The sequence below is a fragment of the Apodemus sylvaticus genome, chromosome 7 (assembly GCF_947179515.1).
Source record: "Apodemus sylvaticus chromosome 7, mApoSyl1.1, whole genome shotgun sequence".
Lineage (NCBI taxonomy): Eukaryota > Metazoa > Chordata > Mammalia > Rodentia > Muridae > Apodemus > Apodemus sylvaticus.
In genome coordinates this window covers 69,650,953-69,673,466 of record NC_067478.1, presented here as the reverse complement: position 1 = coordinate 69,673,466, position 22,514 = coordinate 69,650,953, and the positions used below count along the sequence as shown (strand labels likewise).

The 22,514-nt window shown below is 38.1% G+C and overlaps 1 protein-coding gene across 2 annotated transcripts in view; it reads right to left on the bottom strand.

The window, feature by feature from the left end:
- Arih1 (ariadne RBR E3 ubiquitin protein ligase 1) overlaps nucleotides 1-22,514 on the bottom strand; it is a 92,212-nt gene that overhangs the window by 57,015 nt on the left and 12,683 nt on the right. Inside the window, exons 2-3 of one of the 2 annotated variants that reach the window (XM_052188159.1) lie at nucleotides 15,037-15,104; nucleotides 2,563-2,630 (exon numbers count right to left, since the gene is read on the bottom strand). In XM_052188159.1, coding sequence (XP_052044119.1) covers nucleotides 2,563-2,630; nucleotides 15,037-15,104 — 136 coding nt within the window. The remainder of the gene's footprint in view (nucleotides 1-2,562; nucleotides 2,631-15,036; nucleotides 15,105-22,514) is intronic. The other variant, XM_052188158.1, reaches the window with a different exon arrangement.

Genomic DNA, 22,514 nt, shown 5'->3' with positions numbered 1-22,514 from the left:
AGGAACTCTTTAAAGGTTTGTTAGAACTTGCCAAACAATCATTTAATCCTTAAAGAGTCAAGAAAAGATTTCACTCTATTACATTCTATGATTATTGGCTTACTCTATTTTTAAACTATTCTGCGGCCGAGTGGTGGGGATGGGTAGGAAACTAAGAAGTTTTCATCTCTAAGCTTTTAAAACTACTGGTAAAAGAAGTACAATTAATTATGCCCAATAACTGCCCCCCTTTGATTCTGAGACAGTGTCTTTCTCTAAGCCCTAGGTATCCGTGAACTCTATTTGTAGACTAGGCCCCAACTTCAGAGATCCACCTGTCTCTGCCTCCCTACTGCTGGGATTTATAGCACCACACAAACTTCATTTAATTCTTATAACAGCATTAAGAGATACATATGTTTGATCTTATAACAGCATTAAAGGATACGTATGTTTGATTTATACCTTTTTTTCTTTCTCCATCACATCTATCAATAACTAACTTCTTGTTTAAGAGTAGTTGTTAGGTCATAGCAAAAAGAAACATGCCATCGTCCCTACAACCCTTTACAAGTACAACCTACTAACAAAATCCAACCAGGGAATGGTACATTCAATGACACTGATATCACTCAAGAGTTCAAAATTTAGACTGCATGCTAAGAGAATGTTTTGTTTTGTAATAAACTGTCAGTCTTCCCATGTTGCTTTTACATTCATTCCCGCCCGCAATGAATGAGTTCCCCTACTGTTCTATATTTTTCACCTGAAGTCAATGCTGTAAGTAGTTTAGAGTCTCACTCTTCTCACAGGTGTGTAGTAGTATCTTATTGTTTTAATATATATGGAGCATCAGTTTTCATATTATATATGGGTATTCTGTCTGTATATATGCCTGTGCACAACACTGTGCAGTGTCCACAGCACAGAGGCCAGAAAATAGCATCAGATCGCCTGGAACTAGTAGAGTTGCAAGTGTTTGTGAGCTACCACTTGAGTTCTCAGAATTGGACGTAGGTCCTCTGGAAGAGAACACAATGAATGTTTTTTAACCAATACACTGTATTTCTAGCCCCTATGTTAAATATCTTCCACCACAGACATCCATGTCTGTTAAAGTTGCCAGCCCTTCCCTCTCCACTTCCATCCCTTATCTTTGGGGATGAGGTTGGATATAAATCTCACACTGGTCTAGAACTAACTATATAACCAAGGCCTCTGATGCTTAATCCTCTTGCTTCAATGTCTTGACTGATAACAATCCCCTTTTTTTCCTTTGAAGACAGGGCTTCACTATGTAGCTTTGGCTGACCTACAACTCTCTATGTAGACTAGGCTGATCTTGAACTCAAGAGATTTGCCTGCCTCTGCAAGTGCTGGAATTAAATCAGGTTTGTTGCTGAGTTCTCTGTGTATGAGTTAAGAATCCTTGCATTAACAGCTGTTCTCTGACTTCTACATGCCCATGGCGTGTGATAGGAAAGAACAATTATGCTAGTGTTCATGTCACAAAAAATGAATACAGATATTGTACCTAGTTTAAGCTTAGTTTTACACCTGTATGTATAAACTACTAGGAAAACTGAAACATAAAACATGGATGTTACTGGAGAATAACAAAAGAAAAATCCAATAGTGCCAGAGAATAATAAACAAACAGAAAATATGGGAGAGTGCAACTAAAAACAGCAATAGCTAAATCTAAATAGAAATTATCATAAATACTTAGAAATTTCAATTCTTATTAAAAATGACCTACATGTTATTAGAAAAGGTTGTATCTCAAAACAAATAATCCATGACAGATGAATATTTAGAATTAGAAAGTACACAAAATGCTTTTAAAATCAAGTGTAACAGTGCTAATATCAGACAACACAGAATATAATGTAAACATCACTAGAGAAAACAAAGACATTTTATACAAAATTTGATTTGTTTGTTGTTGCCACATGCCAGGTTTCAAATCTACTAAATTCTCAATCATACACAGAAAAATAGTGTTTAAAGGGATTGGAGAGATAATTCAGTGGGTAAGAGCACTTGCCGTTCTTGCAGAGGACCCAAGTTCAGGTCCAAGAACCCATATTGGACATTATAACTCTAGCTTCAAGGGATACCACATTTCTGGCCCAAGGGTACCTGCATTTATATGTACATATACATAGGCATACACACGAATTAAAATGAAATATTTTTTTAAAATAGTCCTTTTAGCTTCAATTAAATAATCTTTAGGTTCCTAACAGTTTGTCAGAAATTTTTGTTCTGTTTTGAGACAGGGTCTCTCTTATGTGTTTCCAAGAAAGTGTTTAAGTGCTTTTTAAAATGTATTTTTAGTTTGTGATATTCAAGAAAATATATCTAATAAGCTGAAATAAAGCCTCCATTTCAATTTAACCTGAATTTCCTAAACTAAGTTCACTGTAAATTTTTCAATAAAAAAAAAATAGCATTTATTACTTACACATTGGTTTGCTTACATGCATACTGTTATAAATTCTTGCTTATAAATTCAATTCAGTGGGCTCTCTGTTACTTCTAAATACAAAGCTAACAATTTTATTTAATATAATTTCTTACCTTTCCATTAGCTTCTCTTTATCCCAATTGAAGTGGCTAAGGAGTATTCTCGTGATAGTTGCTGGATTCTGAAGGAGGGGGAAAAAAAACATTTTAAAGAAATTGTATCTCACTGACTTTTTGTATGTGTTTATTTTTCTGTGTAGTCCAGGCTGGCGTTGAATTCACAATTCTCTTGCTCCCGCATCCCAGGTGCTGGGATTGTTTGCATGCAACAAACCCAGCTATTTCAGACATGTTTAAAAAAAAATTACAGGCTAGATTTCAAGTTTCCTAATAATGCATCCAAGTTTTCTGTCCTAATATATTTCTTTTCTCCACCACGACTGAAGCACAAAAGTACTGCTGTACCACTAAGTCCCACCCAAAATACCCTTTCCTTGATGTTTATGTGCCAAAGGAGATACAAAATTTTAGTTGTATGATCAAGATTATTTAAATAGCTCACCATATTGTAGTTCCTTTATAGGGTTCAAAATAAGCCAAAAAGAAAGAAAATGGCAACGTAAAGACTGTACTAAGCCAAGTGAGGTCACCTATACATGTAACCTCTGCATAGGAAGCCGAGGAAGAAAGGAGACTAATCCATACTATATAACAAGACTGTATCTTGAAAAGCAAACCAAAAATATCAAGCGTTCATTAAACATAACAGACTACCACATCAGCACTCCATTTAATTAATAAAATTCTTAAGCCCATTATATATCGAACAGATCAAAGGAATTCAAAGTTAGTGTACTTTAGATATATTTAACTAAATCAACAAAATATCTGTACCATGTAATAATACAGTATGTATTCGAGAGGTGCTCTTTCGTATTAGGTTACTTATAGAAAGTTAAAACTCTGAAATAGTTTGTTGTCACAAATATTCCCATTTCTCATAAAACTAGCAAGCTTAACTATTTGAACACACTTTTTAAAAACTTACAGACAGCACAGCCCGGCAGTGGGGGCGCCTTTAATCCCAGCACTTAGGAGGCAGAGGCAGGCAGATTTCTGAGTTCAGAGCCAGCCTGGTCTATAGAGTGAGTTCCAGGACAGCCAGGACTATACAGAGAAACCCTGTCTCAAAAAATCAACTTACAATACAATGAGGCTTGGTGTGGCAGCTTACCTGTAATCTTAACATTAGAAAGGCTAATAAAGCAGGAGTGCTGAGTTCCAGGTTAGTGCCATGGAATGAGGTCCTGTCTCAAAACCAGAAACCCAATAGGGCATAAGCCATCAGGGAAACCTGACTTGTTCCAAGAGAGCACATAACCATGGAGGAAGCAGAGCTTAAACTCATGCCTGTTTTTACTTCTATTTCATTAACAAATTTCTCTATCAAAGAGCATTTCAAAAATATCTCTATTGCCTAAATGTTAGCATTTTGTCTAAGCTCCCTCCCACAATTACCTGGCAACAGCCACTATGCCTGACTCACTACAAAAGGAGCTGCTCTATCCTGTTCCTTCCCACCCCTACCCCCACATGCTCATGGCCCAGCTCTACTCTACTCTCCCCCACTCCCCTTTTGCCTTTCTCTGCCTCTTAACTCCCCTCCCTATGCCCTGAATAAACTCTACTCTATAGATACCATCCTGCATCTGGTCCCTCAGGGAGAAGGGATGCCTCAGCATGAGCCCTCAGAGGCACCCACTTCTCCCACACCTCACCACACATCCACAAAACATATTCCCCCCTTTATCTTCTTATAAACACATCACTAAATATTCTCTCGTTCACTGTGGCTAATAATGGTATTGATTAAGCATTGATTTAAAATAATCTAATAAGAATGTCATTAACAATCAAAAGAAAAGTTTCGGGGGCTGGAGAGATGACTCAGCAGTTAAGAGCTGATTACTCTTCCAGAGGTCCTGAGTTCAATTCCAAGGAACCACATGGTAGCTCACAACCATCTGTGATGGGATCTGATGCCCTCTTCTGGTGTCTCTTGAAGACAGTGACAGTATACTCATATAAATAAAATAAATCTTTAAAGAAAGAACAAAAAAAAGAAAAGACATGTGATGTCTCACTTATTCTCAGCCACACCATCTGTTACCACCCTCCTTCACAATCCACATGCATTTATCACCCCCATTACCCCCCAAAGACCAACGACCAAAGCACTCTTCTACTCATCCAGGCTCACTTTACTCCCTAACTTACTTATTCAGAGAACCCCTGAGTCTTTTAACCTCTTTTGACATCATACTCCAGAATAAGAATCTTGCTGGGTGGCACACACCTTCAATCCTAGTCCTCAGGAGGCAAAAGCAGAAGGCTCTCTCTGTGAGTTCAAGGTCAGCCTTGGCTATAGAAATCCTAAGATTTAAGATAAAAAGAAGGCCGGGTGGTGGTGGGGCATGCCGGTAATCCCAGCACTCTGGGAGGCAGAGGCAGGCGGGATTTCTGAGTTCCAGGACAGCCAGGGCTATAACAGAGAAACCCTGTCTCGAAAAGAAAAGAAAAAAAACCAAATCCAAAAACGAATGAAAGAGAGAGAGAGAGAGAGAGAGAGAGAGAGAGAGAGAGAGAAAGAGAGGGGGGAGGGAGGAAGGAAGAGGAGAGAGGGGGGAGGGAGGGAGGGAGGAAGGAGAGAGAGAGAGAGAGAGAGAGAGAGAGAGAGAGAGAGAGAGAGAGAGAGAGAGAGAGAGGAAAATGATTAAGCTGATCCTAAGTCAATATATTTATTATTATAGAATCAAAATTAAGTCTAGTAACATGGACTAGACTTGGTAGATTATAACTTTGTGACCCTATACTTTGTGACCTCCACTAAACAGTGCACCTGAAAGTTTCAGAAGTTTCAAGTTAAAACGAAAAATTAGAGAAAGGATGACCAATGTCGCTAGTGCTTCTTCTGAGTTCTAATAGCAAAAGGTTGTTGTAGCCTATTGTTGCTTTTATCAAAACTTACTATAGAAGGTTTTCTTGACTCCTAGGTGGCCTTTAATCCCAGCACTCAGGGGGCAGAGGCTAGAGCTGGGGGGGATCTCTGAGTTTGAGACCAGCCTGAGTTCCAAGCCAGCCAGTACTACACAGAAAGCTCCTGACTCTATCAGAGACATCTGAAATTGAATTAACATCTGTGCTTCTGGTCAACAGGAGCTTTAGAATCAGCTGTGATTAACAAGAGACCAGACCACTAAAGTGAAAATGTTTGCTTGGATAATAAAACTGATAATGGTCAACGGAGGGTTAACAATCAGCTGTGATTAAGACAACACCAGCATCATTGAGGATCTTCTGGGAAATGGTTCCTCAGAGTCAGCACACAGAAGCGTGGTCCAGAGGGGGGTAAGCATTTACGTTGATTTTCCACCTTCATCCTTCAGAGTAGCTGGGAGAACTTCATGCTGGCAATGCAACCTGGTAAGGCCTAAGCATTTCCCAGATGGGACTGGTTCTGAAGACATGAAGAATCATGCAGAGTTGAGGTCTGCCACCATGTGGCAGGGCCATAGGCTCAGAAGAGAGCTCAGGAAAGGTCAGCCCAGAAACAGCAGAGACTCCAACATTTTGGAGATGCCAGAATCATGGGATAACCACAAGGACAATAGCAGCTGTGAAGGTGAAGCTAGCCTGAGCCTAGGAAACAAACTGCTTGTGTTGCCAACAGCAGAGATGAAGAAATAAAGCCCTAGGGAGCCCAGAAGATCATTATAGAATCCTCGATGGACTTGGGTTTTGCCTCGATTTTAACTGTGCCTGTTTCTTCCCTCTTGAATTATTTAGCTTATTCACAAGTACTCACATTAAAGACACTTTGGAATTTTAGGGTAACTAAATATTTTAGAGAAACTTTGGATATATTTAAAGAGACTGAATGTTTAAAGTGTTTGAACTTATTTTTATTTTTGGTTTTTTAAAAACAGTCTCTATGTATGAACAGGCTGGCCTCAAACTCAGAGCACAGAGATCTTTCTGCCTTTGCTAGGATTAAAGGTATACACCACCACACATATGTTTGGATTTGGAGGTAGAGGGAATGTGGGACTTTTAAAAGTTGGAATATTTTATATTGTGATATTAATATTGTTATGTTGGGGGCAGATAGATAAGAAAAGCTCTATTTGAATGATGTTTGTGTGTTCAGTTGACAATAAGTCAATATAGCTAGTTTTATGTCAAACTGAAACAAGGTAGAATCATCTGAGACAAATGGAACCTCATCATTAAGAACCTCCACCCCACCAGAAGCAGGGCATGGCGGTGCATGCCTGTGATCCCAGGAGGCAGAGGCAGGCGGAATTCTGAGTTCGAGGCCAGCCTGGTCTACAGAGTGAGTCCCAGGACTACACAGATAAACCCTGTCTCAAAAAACAAATGAACGAGAGAGAGAGAGAGAGAGAGAGAGAGAGAGAGAGAGAGAGAGAAAAGAAAGAAAGAAAGAAAGAAAGAAAGAAAGAAAGAAAGAAAGAAAGAAAGAAAGAAAGAAAGAAAGAGAGAGAGAGAGAGAGAGAGAGAGAGAGAGAAAGAAAGAACGAACCTCCACCAGATTGGCCTATGAGATTTTGTTGTTGTTGTTGGTTGTGGGCAGTGCCAAACCTGGTGGGTGGGTAGTCTTGAGTTATGTGAGAAAGTAAATTGAGAATGCCAAAAGGAACAAGTCAGTAGCACTCTGTGGCTTTCCTGCCTTCAGGTCCCTACTTCAGTTTCGATCAATGATAGACTTATATAAACTGTAAGGTAAAATAAACACTTTCCTATTCAAGTTGCTTTTGGTCATGGCGTTTTATCACAGCAACAGAAATCTTAACTAAGACATTATGCATGTTTTTGGGGGGTGGTAAATGTTCATGAGCAACTAAAAAGGAGCAGAAAACTACAAAAATGAACAACAGTAGATATGGTGGGAAAGGTAAAGAACAACCAAAGAAAATGGCAGTGAAGCTGGACCTGGAGGGGCATGCCGGTACTCCCAGCCACTCAGGAGGCTATAGGTCACAGTCTGGGCAAATACAAAGATTTTAAAACGGCTAGGATGTACCTCAGTGGTAATGTGCTTTCCCACAATTGTCCCTAAATCCAATCATCAGCACTGCAAATTCAGACAGACAGATGGAAGAAGATAAGATAGTGTTAAACATCCTATTAGGTTTTCTCCTGGTTTTGACCCAAGTATGTGCCAAAGAGAAACTGTACAGTGCTATATCACTCTGACTGAAGCTGTACATACATGAGGCACATATAAAGATTTACAGGACATGCTTTCAGAACAAATTACAGTATGAAGCACTACCGAAGTCCTAGGATCAACACACCTACACAGAAATAGAGGCAAACACAAACCTTGCAAAGACTTTAAAAAAGCCAACAGCTAATAGTACAGATGCTTGTACAAGATGAGAAAGAACTATAAAAATAAATAAATAAAAAGCCGGGTGGTGGTGGCCCACGCCTTTAATCCCAGCACTTGGGAGGCAGAGGCAGGCGGATTTCTGAGTTCAAGGCCAGCCTGGTCTACAGAGTGAGTTCCAGAACAGCCAGGGCTACACAGAAAAAAACCAAAAAAAAAAAAAAAGAAAGACCTTACAATCTTCTCAAGTGTCCAAAATAGAATTCAAATCACCAGTAATGGCAAAAATAAATTCTTACTAATTCTCAAAGGAGACATAGAGGGTCATTTCTAAATATTACAATCTACAAAGAATTTAAGGGGCACAGCAAGGTAATAGGTACTTGCCTCCACACCTGATGATATGAGTTCCATCCCCAGAACTCACATGGTGGGTGGAAGGAGAAAACTAACTCTCACACATTTACCACCTTCTGACTTGCCACACACACACACACACACACACACACACACACACACACACACACAGTTTTTAAAAAATGTAAACAGTGAAACAGTCATGTCTTAAGAAGAGTGAACATCTTAAACTAAGTCAAATGATATAAGAAAGAAACATGTAACTACAGAAAACAGCAGCAAGGGTAAATATCTGGATAATTATTATGGGCTACTTTTCTGTGTTTTAATTTTTTTAATACAACTGCTATCTCTTTTTCTCCTGAATTCTTAAATTCTTAAAAGCATAAAACCAAAAATTGTTAACACATCTAAGGAAGAGTTAAATCTATATAGAAAACAAAGAGAAAAGTAGGTAAATGAATCCAACCACATCAAAATTCCATTAAAAATAATAAACCAAGGACTGGAGAAATAGCTCAGTGGCTAAGCACACTGAATGCTCTTCCAAAGGTTCTGAGTTCAAATCCCTGCAACCACGTGGTGGTTCAAAACTATCTGTAATGGGACCCAATGCCCTCTGTGTGTCTAGAGCGAGTGACAGTGACATTAAATGAATCCAATAAATAAATCCAATAATAACAACAACAACAACAACAACAACCAGAGCTAGGTGTGATAGTACACCTCTTTAGCCCCTGCATTCTGGAAGCAGAAGCAGGCAGATCTACTAGAGTTTGGAGATAGCCTGACCTACAAATTGAGTTCCAGGACAGCCAGCGGTATAGATAGGTAGATGAATGGATAAACCAAAATGGTGATGATGGCAGGCGGTGGTGGCGGACACCTTTAATCCCAACCATTTGGGAGGCAGAAGCAGGCGGATTTCTGAATTTGAGGCCAGCCTGGTCTACAGAGTGAGTTCCAGGACAGCCAGGGCTGTACAGAGAAACACTGTCTTGAAAAACAAAACAAAGGCCAGGCAGTGGTGGCACACACCTTTAATCCCAGCTCTTGGGAGGTAGAGGCAGGAGGATTTCTGAGTTCGAGGGCAGCCTGATCTACAGAGTGAGTTCCAGAATAGCCAGCGCTACACAGAGAAACTCTGTCTTGAAGAAAAAAAAAGGGGGGGGGGGGGTGATGTGCTCCTGTAATCACAGCACTGGGGGAGGCATAATAGGCAAGAGGTATAGAAACATTTTACTTAGACCCAGCTGGCCTTAAATGTGCTACTATATAAAAATCAAAATTATAAAATTAGAAGAGAAAATAGTTATGATCTTGAGTTAGGCAAGTAGTTCTTAGACACAACATACAAAGCACAATCCTTAAGTCTAAAGTGATAAATTCATCAAAACTCAAGAACACTGAGTATTATGGCTTTACTGAGCCAAGCAACTGAGAGTCTAAGACAGGAAGATAACCACTAAATTGAGGCCAGTCTGTATATGTAGATAGTACCAAGTTATCCTGGACTACAAAGGAAGATGAAGAAAAAAGAATGAAGAAGGATTGAGGAAGAGGAGGAAGAATCCAATAATGAAGCAAACATCCACTAACATAAAGATACCCTAGAAAGGGATATTTGCAAAAAGGACATAATAAGCTATAAGACTCAACCCTCGTTCTGACAAAAAGAACTTAAACTTCCCATTTGGATATTCATTTCTAAGCTACCCCAAAGTAAAAGAAAGGCAAAGATAAAGGTTAAAGTTTAAAGGAATGTCCTCCCCACTGTGATGATTCCCCAAAGATTTTCCAACAGATTACTTTCTCTTAAAACAGATTACTTGAGTTTGGACCCAGCCTGATCTACAAACTGAGTTCTAGGACAGCCAGCACTGTCTTGGATAGGTAGATGAATGGATAGATTTTTAGAGATTTAAATAAAAAATTGGGAACCCTCAAAGGCCATAAAAGAGTATAGAATTCTCTAGGACTGGATTATGAGTGTTAGGACAGAACTCAGCTTCTCCTCAGTAATAATACTAAAATTTAACCACTTCTCCATTTCTCCTCATGAGATATCTATATCTATACACACACACACACACACACACACACACACACACACACTTTTATATGTATATGCATGCCTGAGTTGGTGTATGTGTGCCAGGTTTGTGCAGAAGCCCATGGAAATCATAAGAGAGCAGTGGATCCTGTGGAACTATAGTTGTAGTTGGTTGTGAGTCACCATACAGATGCTGGAAACTAAACCCAGATCCTCTACAAGAGCAGCAAGTACTCTTAGCCACCGAACCATTTCTCAGTGATTTTAATTAATGAATTCTATATTGTTATTTGCTGTTATAGTAAAGATATTAGTTTTAAAATGTATTTGTGAAAAGCTGGGATAGATACTGTGAAGTCTTGTTATTAAGTAGTTGGAAACTAAGTTGTAGCTTAATGGCAGCTTAAGGACTGACTTAGCATGTGTAATTGAGAATGAGAATAGACCCCCAGCCCTTCCTACTTCCTGATCAGACTCAGGACCTTGCACAAGTAGCACTCTACATTCCAAGCCTTAGAACATCTCTTAGTAGGTCATCATCTTCAGAGGGAAAGGGTCACATACAAATTTTATGCTACTCAGTTCACTTTTTGCTGGAGGTCATTTGATTTCTTTAAAAAAAATTATTTTATTTATGTGGGTACACTGTAGCTGTTTTCAAACACATCGTAAGAGGGATCAGATCCCATTACACATAGCTGTGAGCCGTCATGTAGTTGCTGGGAATTGAACTGAGGACCTCTGGAAGAGCAGTCAATGCTCTTAACCATTGAGCCATCTCTCCAGCCTTGGTGATTTGGCTCTTAATGATGAAATATATAATGTTAAGATTTTGCGTTCCTCTGGTATCAACAAGACATTCAGTTTTGGGGGTTTTTGTTTGTTTGTTTGTTTTGGGTTTTTTGTTTGTTTGTTTGTTTTTTAAGACAGGGTTTTTCTGTATAGTCCTGGCTGTCCTGAAGCTCACTCTGTAGACCAGGCTGGCCTGGAACTCAGAAATCCGCCTGCCTCTGCCTCCCAGAGTGCTGGGATTACAAGCATGCGTCACCCCCCCACCCTCCACCCCCCCACCCACCCCCACCGACATTCAGTTTTTATTGTTTATAAATATACACTGTTGATTAACACTCCCACTGGTTTACAGTTCACTGTGTAGCCCTGGCTGTCTTGGGACCTTGCTCTGTACACCAGGCTGCCTGCCTGTCTCCAGAACGTTGAACTGCCACCACACTCACCTTTGTTTTTAGTTTTTGTTTGTTTGTTTGCTTGCTTAAAAGAACAGGGCCTCTGTGTAAACCCTGGAACGAACTCACCAGGTTGTCCTGGATCTCAAAGAGATTGTCTTGCCTCTGCCTCCCCAGTGCTGTGATTAAAGCTGCACATTACACCTGACTTCAGCTTTAATTTCTAATCATGTAAAGCAACCATTTTACTTTCGTTTGCTTCTTCTGTTTTCACATTCAATATTTATCAACATCCTAGTTAGTGGATTTAGCACTGCACTTCATGTACCCTGCCCTAGTCTTTCTTGGAAAAATTAGTCATAATGTTTAGTTAAACACCATCCATTGTTTTTTTTTTCAATATTTAATTATTTTATGTACATGAGTACACACCAGAAGAGGACATCGACTCCCATTAAAGATGGTTGTAAGCCACCATGTAGTTGCTGGGAATTGAACCACCGGAAGAGCAGCCAGTGCTCTTAACTACTGAGCCATCTCTACAATCTGCCACCCATTGTTTTTAACTAACAAAGTCCAAGAGAGAAGAGAAGGAAATAACTCAGAAGAAATAAAATTCCCCCAAGCTATGAACAAAAACAAGTTTTTTCCGTTCAGAAAGCGCTAAAGGCCTGCCTAGCACAATGAACTACAAGATTCACAAACTTCTGGAATATGAAGGATATAACCTAAAAAGAAAATCCCAGGAAGACATACAAACCCTGGATTCAAACCTAGCACATAAACACAAAATAAGTAGTAATAAGAAGCTAGAGATACCTAAGCAGTTAAAAGCCCTGCCTACTCTTCTAGGACCCAGATTCAATTTCCAGCACCCACGGGGCAGCTCACAACAATTTTTTTATCTCCTCCAGTCTGAGGAGATCTGATGCCCTCTTCTAGCTTCCACAAGCATCAGAAATGCATATGGTACACAGATATGCATGTAAACAAAACACCCATATGCATAAAATAACTTTTAAAAAGTAGTAATAGCGTAATATAGTGCTTAAAAATATCATTTGATATAGTGATTTCATCAACCAAACCATGAATGCATTCAATGGTATCACTTAAACTCAAGCTGGGACTAATAGAGATTCCACATGCACACACACAACTTAGTTGGTATAATACTTGCCTAATACACAAAGCCTAGGGTTCAATCTCCCAGTACTACATAAAACCAGACAGAGTAGTGCACATCTGAACTCCAAACCTGTAACTGCTGTACACAATGGAGACAGAAGAAGCAAGGTTACTACTCCTGGCTAGAATTTTGAAGCCAGCTTAGAATACATGAGATGTTTCAAAAATAAATTCAATATAAGCAATTAAAATGTTATAAAACAAAGATTTTGATTTAAAAAGTAGCATTAAGTAGGATCTTCAAAAAGGATAGAAAAAATTTTGAAGGATAATGTGAAAAGGAAAGGTAGAATGCCAAAGATGCAAAAGAGAAATAATGATGCAACTCATTAGAAAATACAGGTGGTATTTGGGGGGGGGGGGGTGGAGGGTCTTATTTATGGCCAGAAACCACAAAATTTACCTTACTTGCTGTATTTACTTTCTGACTGAAGAAAATTTAATCTACAATAATCAACAGTATGCTGTTAAATGAAAACTAAATCTGCAGAAATAAAATGGTATTTGAACAAAAAGAAAGCACAAATATGACTCATTGTATTTTCTTCCTAAAGATTCTTTTCTCTTTTTTTAACATTTACTTATGGACGGAGAGCACTCATTTCAAAAGACAACTTTTGAGAACCCAGTTTTCACCTTCCTAGGAATCAAATTCTGGCCATCAATCTTGGTGCTTTATGTCTTTACCCACTGAAGTATCTCACCAGCCCACAACATCCATTCTTACTAATGTAACTTAGATATACAAAGTAATGAACTTCATTGTACCATCTTCACACATTCACATCATGTATTTGGATCGTATCTGCCCCACACTGCCTCTTACTCTTCCCTACAAGTCATCATCCATCCTTCTGTTGTCATATTTTCCCCCTTTTCTAGGTTCCTTGCATAGAACATGTTTTTGAAGAAAGGAAAGATGAAAAACAAATATTACGTTTAACAGTGGAAGAGCCAGAATCAGATCCTAGGCTTCTAATAATCACAAGTTATTTGTATTTATTCTGCTTTGGGTTATTAAGTCTGAAGATTTTCAAGAAATCCTTTTGAATGTTTCTTTCAATGTCCATAACATAAAGAGGTTAAAAATAAAGGCTTGTGATTTACTATTTAGTACCTAAAATACAACTGGAAAGGAATGACGTATAAAATATAAAAGCAAAAAAATTAACAAAGATACAAAATAATACTATCTTAAATCCAAACTTTATTTTGCAACTCTTATTTCAAAAATACTCTATGATATGCCATAAAGTTTCACTTCAAAATGATTCCACCCTAGATCTCCTTAATTAAGTTTATTACAATATTAACTACCACCACCATGGAGCCTCTAGTACTAAACCTCATGTCAAGGACATTTAACATTTTCAGCTTACAGTCATTTTGAAAACTAAGCAATCTTCCCTAAAGACTAAATACATAATTTTATCTGTGAAGTCATAAGAAGCAACAGTATTAATTTCTCCAGAAAGAAAAAAAAAAAAAAGCAAATCTCTGTCCTTTGAGAAACAAAACAAAAAAAGTATTGCAAATATCGTCATCATTCAACTATCTCTACAGTTCCTTTACAATCAATTACGATATAAACAAACTTTCTGTACTATGCAGTTTATGGGCTTTGTTTGGGAAAGTGTTTTGGAATGCTGGGGACCATATCCAACACTGTATTCAAGGCAAGTACTGAAACTTGTGCTGCAACTACATCCTTTGCCATAAGTAAAACTTTAAGTTCCTAAAATTTATCAGTAACTTAGGCTTTAGAAGGTACTACAAAAAGGCTATTTTTCTTTCATTCTGATATTTTAAAAGCAGCAACAGAAACAATCAGGAGCTGCTATTGCAACTGTCATATAGCATATCAGTTATTACAAATATTTAAATAGAATCCATTAAAGTGTCTCAAAGACATTAACCAAAGGACAACCTGCAAGATACAGATTCTTCTGTCATATACTCAAGCAAAATCTATCCGTCCTCAGTTTCCAAAATGGAAACCTATATAATGTCCAAAAAATTAGTCTGGTCTATGAATTAAGCTCATGCTAACATAATAACTGCCATTAAATCATCTTTAATCAATATTTCTAACAAAGATGGTAGTAAATACCTATTTACTTAGTCTAAATGTCAAGTAGTAGCTCTCTGTTTAAATAAGGGTTCAACTCAGTAATTTTACAAAACACATACACGCTATGGATGTAACCTAATACCACAGAATAAAATAAATCCATGCTCTTTAAAAATGTTTAAATTTTCATTCCTAGAACAGGCCTTCCCATAAAGATGTACAGAATAAATGTTGGGCCTTTGAATAATGACATACTTCCTGCCAGTGTGTGTTTATACACTTAATGATCCTTTAATGACTTGTCTGTTTAATGATTCTGTCCTACCTTTGCTGCTGCAGCCCGCCTGTCCTTTGCATCACTGAATTCAAACTTCTGGAAGTACCCAATATGCACTGTAACAGACAGATGGACAGATCAATGGGCCACAGCGGCAAAGGCCAGAGACATAAACTTGATAAATTAAGATCAAGGTATATTAAGGGAAGGGCAAAACTACAAAAAGTATCTGCCTTTACCAGTCTATAGCAAAATTCTTGAACTTGATGTCTATAACCCTCCCATACTCAATAAATTATTTTTTGGTTTTCTTGTTTTTATCTAGTTTATTCCTTTGAAACTGTACCTTTATAGAGCCCAAGCCAGCCTGACCCCAACCCTGATCCTCCTTTCCCCACCTGCCCAATACTGGGATTATAGATGTGTGCCATCATTCTCAGTTTTATGCAGTACTGAGAGCTGAACCCAGGGCTTTGCACATGCACTCCGCGACCTCAGCTACCCCCAGCCCCATTCTTTCCCACAAGCGCAATAAAATACCAACCAAACATGCAACAAAACTGCATCAGTATTTTTAATGCCAAAAGCAGTTAACAGATACTACAGGCATTTTTGTAACCCTGACCATTTCTTTAAATAGAGGTGACACTTCATACACAACCAATTACCATATCTAAACTTTCTATACCAAAACTAACCTACCAATTACCACATGCAGAAAACAATGCAACACTAACGTCTTCATAATTAGAATATACTTAAAAATGACAGAATAAAACTCATAATTCAGCTTCTACCATTCTACATCTTGTTTTTCTATATAAAGTAGGACTGCTAGCACACCTACATAAGACTACTTTGGAGGTTCAGTAATAGTATATGATAGAGGTACCAAGGCCCATTACAATAGTGAAACATTTATATATAAAACTTGGAACTAGCTGGGTGGTGGTGGTGCATGCCTGTAATCCCAGCACTTTGGGAGGCAGAGGAAGGCAGATTTCTGAGTTCAAGGCCAGCCTGGTCTACAGAGTGAGTTCCAGGACAGCCAAGGCTATACAGAGAAATCCTGTCTCAAAAAAACCAAATCCAAAAAGCAAAAACAAACAAACAAACAAAAAACCCTCAAACCTAGAATTTTGAAAGTTTAGAAGTTTTAAAAGCCTTAACTTCAAACTCATAGTCACATTTCAAGAGACTTTTACTTAATTCTTCAAAATGCTACCTTAAGTTAGTTTAAGCATTACACTAATCAAGTTTTAGTCAGGCAGCACCTAAAAGCCCATTTCTCCTATATTCACCAAAAGCAAGAAAAAGCACTATTTCAATCATTTTTACATAAGCCTAAAATAAAATAACCATTCCAAGTGTTGAAGAAAGGAAAGGTTCAGCCCGGCGTGGTGGCGCACGCCTGTAATCCCAGCACTCTGGGAGGCAGAGGCAGGAGGATTTCTGAGTTCGAGGCCAGCCTGGTCTACAGAGAGTTCCAGGACAGCCAGGGCTATACAGAGAAACCCAGAAGCCCAGAAAAAAACAAAATCCAAAAAATGGAAAGAAGGAAAGAAGGAAGGAAGGAGAGAGGGAGGGAGGGAGGGAGGGAGGGAGGGAGAGGGGGGGGAAAGAAAGAAAGAAAGAAAGAAAGAAAGAGGTTCTGTTCACCCTTCTATTTCAGATTTTTTTTTAATCCTTGTACATTAAAACCAGGAGCAAGTACAGAAGGATGATATCCTGAAAAAAAGTTTTACCCATGTTAAAACTCTACAGACTGACTAGTTATTAACATCCCTGATTGTGGAGATTCCAACATTACAGACCAAAAAAGCAAATTATCTTAGACAATCTTAATACCCACTTACTACCTCATCTCTGTATTTGACCTAATATCCTTTTGACTATCAGGAAAAATCTTTAGAATGTATTAGAAATGTGTTATTAGCAGACTACTAGCTTTCATCAATCTAACAGCTAATACAGACAGCATATGAATTCTATGGCATAGACTTCATTTGATTTAATTTGTCTACCCGAATTCCCCATTAAAATATGGCAAACACTTTGGCTTGGGACATCTTTTATTCTGACAATAAAAAGTTCACATAACCACTTCCACAGCAGTACCTGTCACTCACAGCGGCTTGAATCTGTAGTCCTTCATACTCAGCTTAGACTACTTCTCACTCCAGAGCAAGACAATAACCAAATAACAATGCATGATCTTTACCTTAAAGACATGCAGGGACTAAGGATGTAACTTGGTGGCTAAAAAAGGCTTGCCTAGCTCTAAGTTTAATTCCCACCACACAAAAGCAAAAACTACTTCTTAGATAGCTAACTCTAAGATAGTTTGGTGGTTTTGATTATATCACAGGTATCAAACATTAATTTCAGAACATTTTAACCACTCAAAAAGTTAGCTATTTTTTCCCATTCTTCCCATCTAGCCTCTGGTAATTACTGACCTAATACTTTCTCTACTCATTTGCCTATTCTGGACATTTACAAATGATGATAATGCACTATGAAGTCTACTGTGCCAAGCTAATGCCATTTAGTTTTTAGCTATCTAGGAAAACTGGCAAAACAAGGAGCTTTCAATGGATTGCAAACAGGTTTGCAATGGATTACAGACTGTTTCAGTGAGTGAACACAGTAGTCAAGACTATGAAAATGCTGCTTAAACCTCCAGTTACACTATTTTACAGATAAGGCAACAGAACTCATTAAAATGCACTGATACAAAACTACACAGATGAACAAAGACAAAACTGAAACTGAATTTAGGACGCCAAGATGTTAAATGCTTAACAAAATTGTTTTCTTCTAAATTATTTCATCATTTCTCACTAATGACCATTAGCCAACAGGTGCTTCTGCACTAGTTCCACCAGAGCTGGAATGTTCCAAGTTGTCTCATACATCCTTAGAATAAGTCTATCTCAACAGCACTATCCTAAACCTTTCAAAATCATGTTGTACTGCCTACTTATTGACTCTGCCCATCTCCTATCACTCTACTTCCCAATAATCAGGAGTAACAGCTTCTTATTGTTCATTTAACACCTTCACTACTAATCAGTCCTTTGTCTGCTGCCTCCTATTCTTTTTTGGTCTAGTAAGTTATTATTTCTATTTTCCTCTCCCTCCACTCGCTGACCCTTTCTCAAGAAAAGTCCTCTCTACAAAATCGTGGCTATCCTGGAACTCACTATGTAGACCAGACTGGCTTCAAATTCAAGAGATCTGCCTGAGTTACCTCTGCCTCTGCCTCAAAAGAGTTACAATTTAGGGTGTGCACCAACATGTTCAGATAATGATCATTTTTTAAAAATCAGCTTCTATCTCATTTGTTTGGCTAAATAGTTCCATTTTTTTCCCAAACCATTTCTCATATCCCATTCTGTATCCGGGCTTATCACTAATTCAGTATATAGTCCAAGCTGACCTCAAACTAAGAGCAATGCTCCTATTAGGATTATAAGGATTAGCCATTGTGCCCAGTTTAGTTTAGTTTACTAATTCTTAAGTCAGGGGTTATGAAGAACTGAGTCATACTATCTTCAACATTAAACTTCTTCAATGTTTTGGTTACACAGAAAGAAAAATTAACCTGATTCACAAAGTTTGCATGGCAATTTCAATGTTCTTCACTTAATCTAGGTTGAATCCAACATTATCAGATAAAAACATTTTTTTGAAATTCACAATTACCTAGTTAATACTATCTAGCAACTGCTTTTATTTTTATAAATGCAATCAGAAGTACACAGAACTCAAAATAAGAAAGAAAAATTAACCTGATTCACAAAGTTTGCATGGCAATTTCAATGCTCTTCACTTAATCTAGGTTAATCCAACATTATCAGATAAAAACATTTTTTTGAAATTCACAATTACCTAGTTAATACTTTCTAGCAACTGCTTTTATTTTTATAAATGCAATCAGAAGTACACAGAACAAAATTATTAATAAAACAGTTACACAAGACCCATGACTTATTCACTAGTTAATGCAAAACCTACCAAAATTTCAACAAGATACAAACAAATTTGGACTTAACTGAGCCTGGTGTCCTTTCTACCTTATGTAACTAATGCAGACATACACAGACATGATTCCAAAATACCAATGCACAACAATCTTTCTAATCAATTTGTAAGAAGGGAAGTTTTATTCTGGATTCTACCCCTCCCCGTCCCCAAAAGTTATTGGATATAGGTTAAAGAATTGCATTCTCCGATATGTTAAGTCTTTTAAAATTACAGACAAGCTTATTACAAGGAAGAGTTGCACATTTAAATTTTAACACTACAGAGAGACATATTTGAGTATGGAAGAACTTAAGTCAAAGGTCCTCAAACATGAAAGTGTTCTCACTTCTATGGAAGTTTAATCACAGAAGTAGTTTAGGAATAAGTTCAGGAATCACATAACAGGGAAGTTGTACTCAGTAAATAGTCAATCATAACCATGAAGATCATCTTTTTCACATGACTACATGGTAAGTCAAAACTTACATGGACTTCAATATAAACCTAACTTTAGATAAGCTTAGTGTCATACTTAACACAAAAAAAAATACTTCACTTTGATTTTTTTTTGTGCATTGGTATTTTACCTGCATGTATATCTGTGCGAGTACCAGATCCTCTAGAACTGGAATTATAAACAGCTGTGAGCTGCCATGTAGGTGCTAGACACTGAACCTGGGTCCTCTGGAAGCACACTCAGCAACCACTGAGCCATCTCTCTAGCCCGTTTTGTTTTGTATTTTTGAGGTTCTCTGTGTAGCTCTGGCTGGCCTCAAACTTGTGTTGGATTAAAGGAATAACCACCACACACAGCTTCATACTCTCATGAGTATTTTGGGAATACCATTTTCAGCACTTTGGCTTTAGTTGGATGAAATGAGACATTAATCAAGCTTCAGACAGTCATGTAAGAACCCAGCTACATCAAGGTAGTATGAGTTGAGATAATGAAGATGATGGAAGAGGAATGACAACCACCACACAGATTTCAGAGCCCGTAAAATGGAATTCAGTGGTAAGAACACTGGCTTCTTTCCCAGAGAACCCAGCTTCCAGTCACAGCACCCACACAGAGGCTTACAACTGTCTGAAACTTCAGTTCCAGGAAATGTGACACACCTCTTCTGGTCTCCCCAGACAGCAAGCACAATGTGGTACCACAAACATGCAGGCAAAACACTTGAACAAATAGAAGAAAAAAAAAAAAGAGCTGAAACAATGAGCAGAAGAATAAAAGATAAATGCATTTTCTTACATATAAAGTTAAATAGTAACAGTAATAAGTTCATCTAAAGACTTCTCTAAAGGTCTGTTCTTGGGCCTGGGCAGATGACTAGGTAAAGTGTTGGCAACATAAATATGAGAACAAGTGTAGATCTAAAGCACACTTTTTATGGTGCCCTGCTTTTAAAGCCCAGCACTGAATGACAGAAACAAGAGGACTGGAGGGAGCAGAAGGCCTGGCCAATTATTGAGCTTCAGGTTCAATGAGAGACCCTGCCTCATAAAAAACAAGGCAGAGAGGGCCAAAGAGATGAATGACTCAGTGGTTAAGAGCATTTGCTCCTATTGCTGAGGACCAAGGTTAGATTTCCAGCACTGACACTGTGGTTTACAACCATTCCTAACTCCAGTTCTAGATAACTAATGTCTTCTGATCTCTATGGGCATGAGGCAAGTATGAGCCCATATCATGCAGGCAAGACACTCACACACATAAAATAAAATCTTAAAAAAATAAAAACAGGATGAGTGATAAAGGAAGACACTTCACTTCTACATAGTCACCAATCCACTCACTGTATAAATAAAGTAGTAGTCTCCCTTTAAAAATAGTGTTTCTCTGACTGTGAGGTATCTAACTAGTAAGAGGGTCTGGCTAACACGCACAAGGCTCTGGATCAGATCCTCAACAGTGGTAGTCAAACTCACACAAGGAGAGGTAGGTAAAGAAAGAGAAAGCAAGTATATTTTGTCTAGCATACTTATAACAGTAACAATTTCAAGATGCAATTCTTCCATTATCTTTTGTTACTTCTGTTGGAAAGAGAATGCTGGGCTTTGTGAACCATGATCTACATATGAAACTTCAAACATTATATTATACTTTATCCTTTTTAAATGCTTACACTGGAATGAAAAGCAACCAATAAATGTTATAATCGCAATTTTGCCTTGAAGCTTATTTCTTTTCAAGACAAGGTCTTACCAATAGGCAGGCCCAGAGTTAGGTAATATGTAGACTAGGCTAGCCTTGAACTCATAAGATATCCTCCAGCCTCTGATCTCTTGAGTGTTGAGATAAAGGAGTGTACCCTACACCCAGCTGGCTTGAATTTTTCATGAGAAAGTCTGTGTGCAAGTTGGGTCTTTGTGATGCTGGAGACCAAACCCAAGGTATTTATCATACTAGGCAAACAGTAAACCCCTAATCTGTAATATTAACCTTCAACTTTGTTTTTTGAGCCAGGGATCCACTGTGTAGCTCAGGTTGACTCACTGTACAACCCAGATTATCTTTGAACTGGCAATCCTCCTGTCCCCAAATCCTTGTGTATGCCATTATACCTAGTTATAAAATGTAAAATCTTATGGATAGACTTCTTACTCTTCTCTATTTGCTTAGATTTATAGATCATGGCAATAGTTACAACTCAGAATCCACTGACTAATTCAATTCAAGTCAGTCTCATGGGCACAGGAAAGAAAAGGGTTAAATTCTAGTGAAGCAAAAATTTTTAATACAAGACAAAAGATTCACATCTGTTTTTATTTGCTGTTGTAAAACATTTTGTTTTGCTTCCCTATGTATCCCTGAGAATCCTAGAACTTGCTCTGTAAACCAGGACAGCATCAAACTCAGAGATCCACCTGCATCCAACTCCCAAGTGCTAGGATTACAGATATGCACCACCACGACCACCACCTGGCCATAAGATATTTTATGACAACTTTTTCAAGTCATTAGTTACTAGTTTTTTAAAGATTCATTTATTTTATATGAGTACACTTTAGCTGTCTTCAGACACACCAGAAGAGGGCATCAGATCCTATTACAGATAGTTGTAAGCCACCATGTGGTTGGTGGGAATTGAACTCAGGACCTCTGGAAGTGCAGTCGGTGCTCTTAACCGCTGAGCCATCTCTGGCGCCCCATCATTAGTTATTCTTATATTCAACTTCCTATCCATAAAAATATCAAAATAGCATCTATTCTTTTTGGGTACTTTTATTTGCTTGCATTTTGAGACAGGGTCTCATCACCCTGGTTGTCTAGAACTCACAGAGTGCTGAGATTAAAAGCACACAATACCATCATGCCTAGGCTCTCTTTTTTTCCAAAAAAAATTTTTACTTAAATTTACTTAAACTTAAGAGAACCTCATACATTTTCATAGTAATCTTTCCCCTCCTAACTCCTTTCAGATCTGTCCCTACCGTCTTATGCACCCAATTTCATGTTTATAAGCATGTACCACTATGCCCTGCTTTTTTGA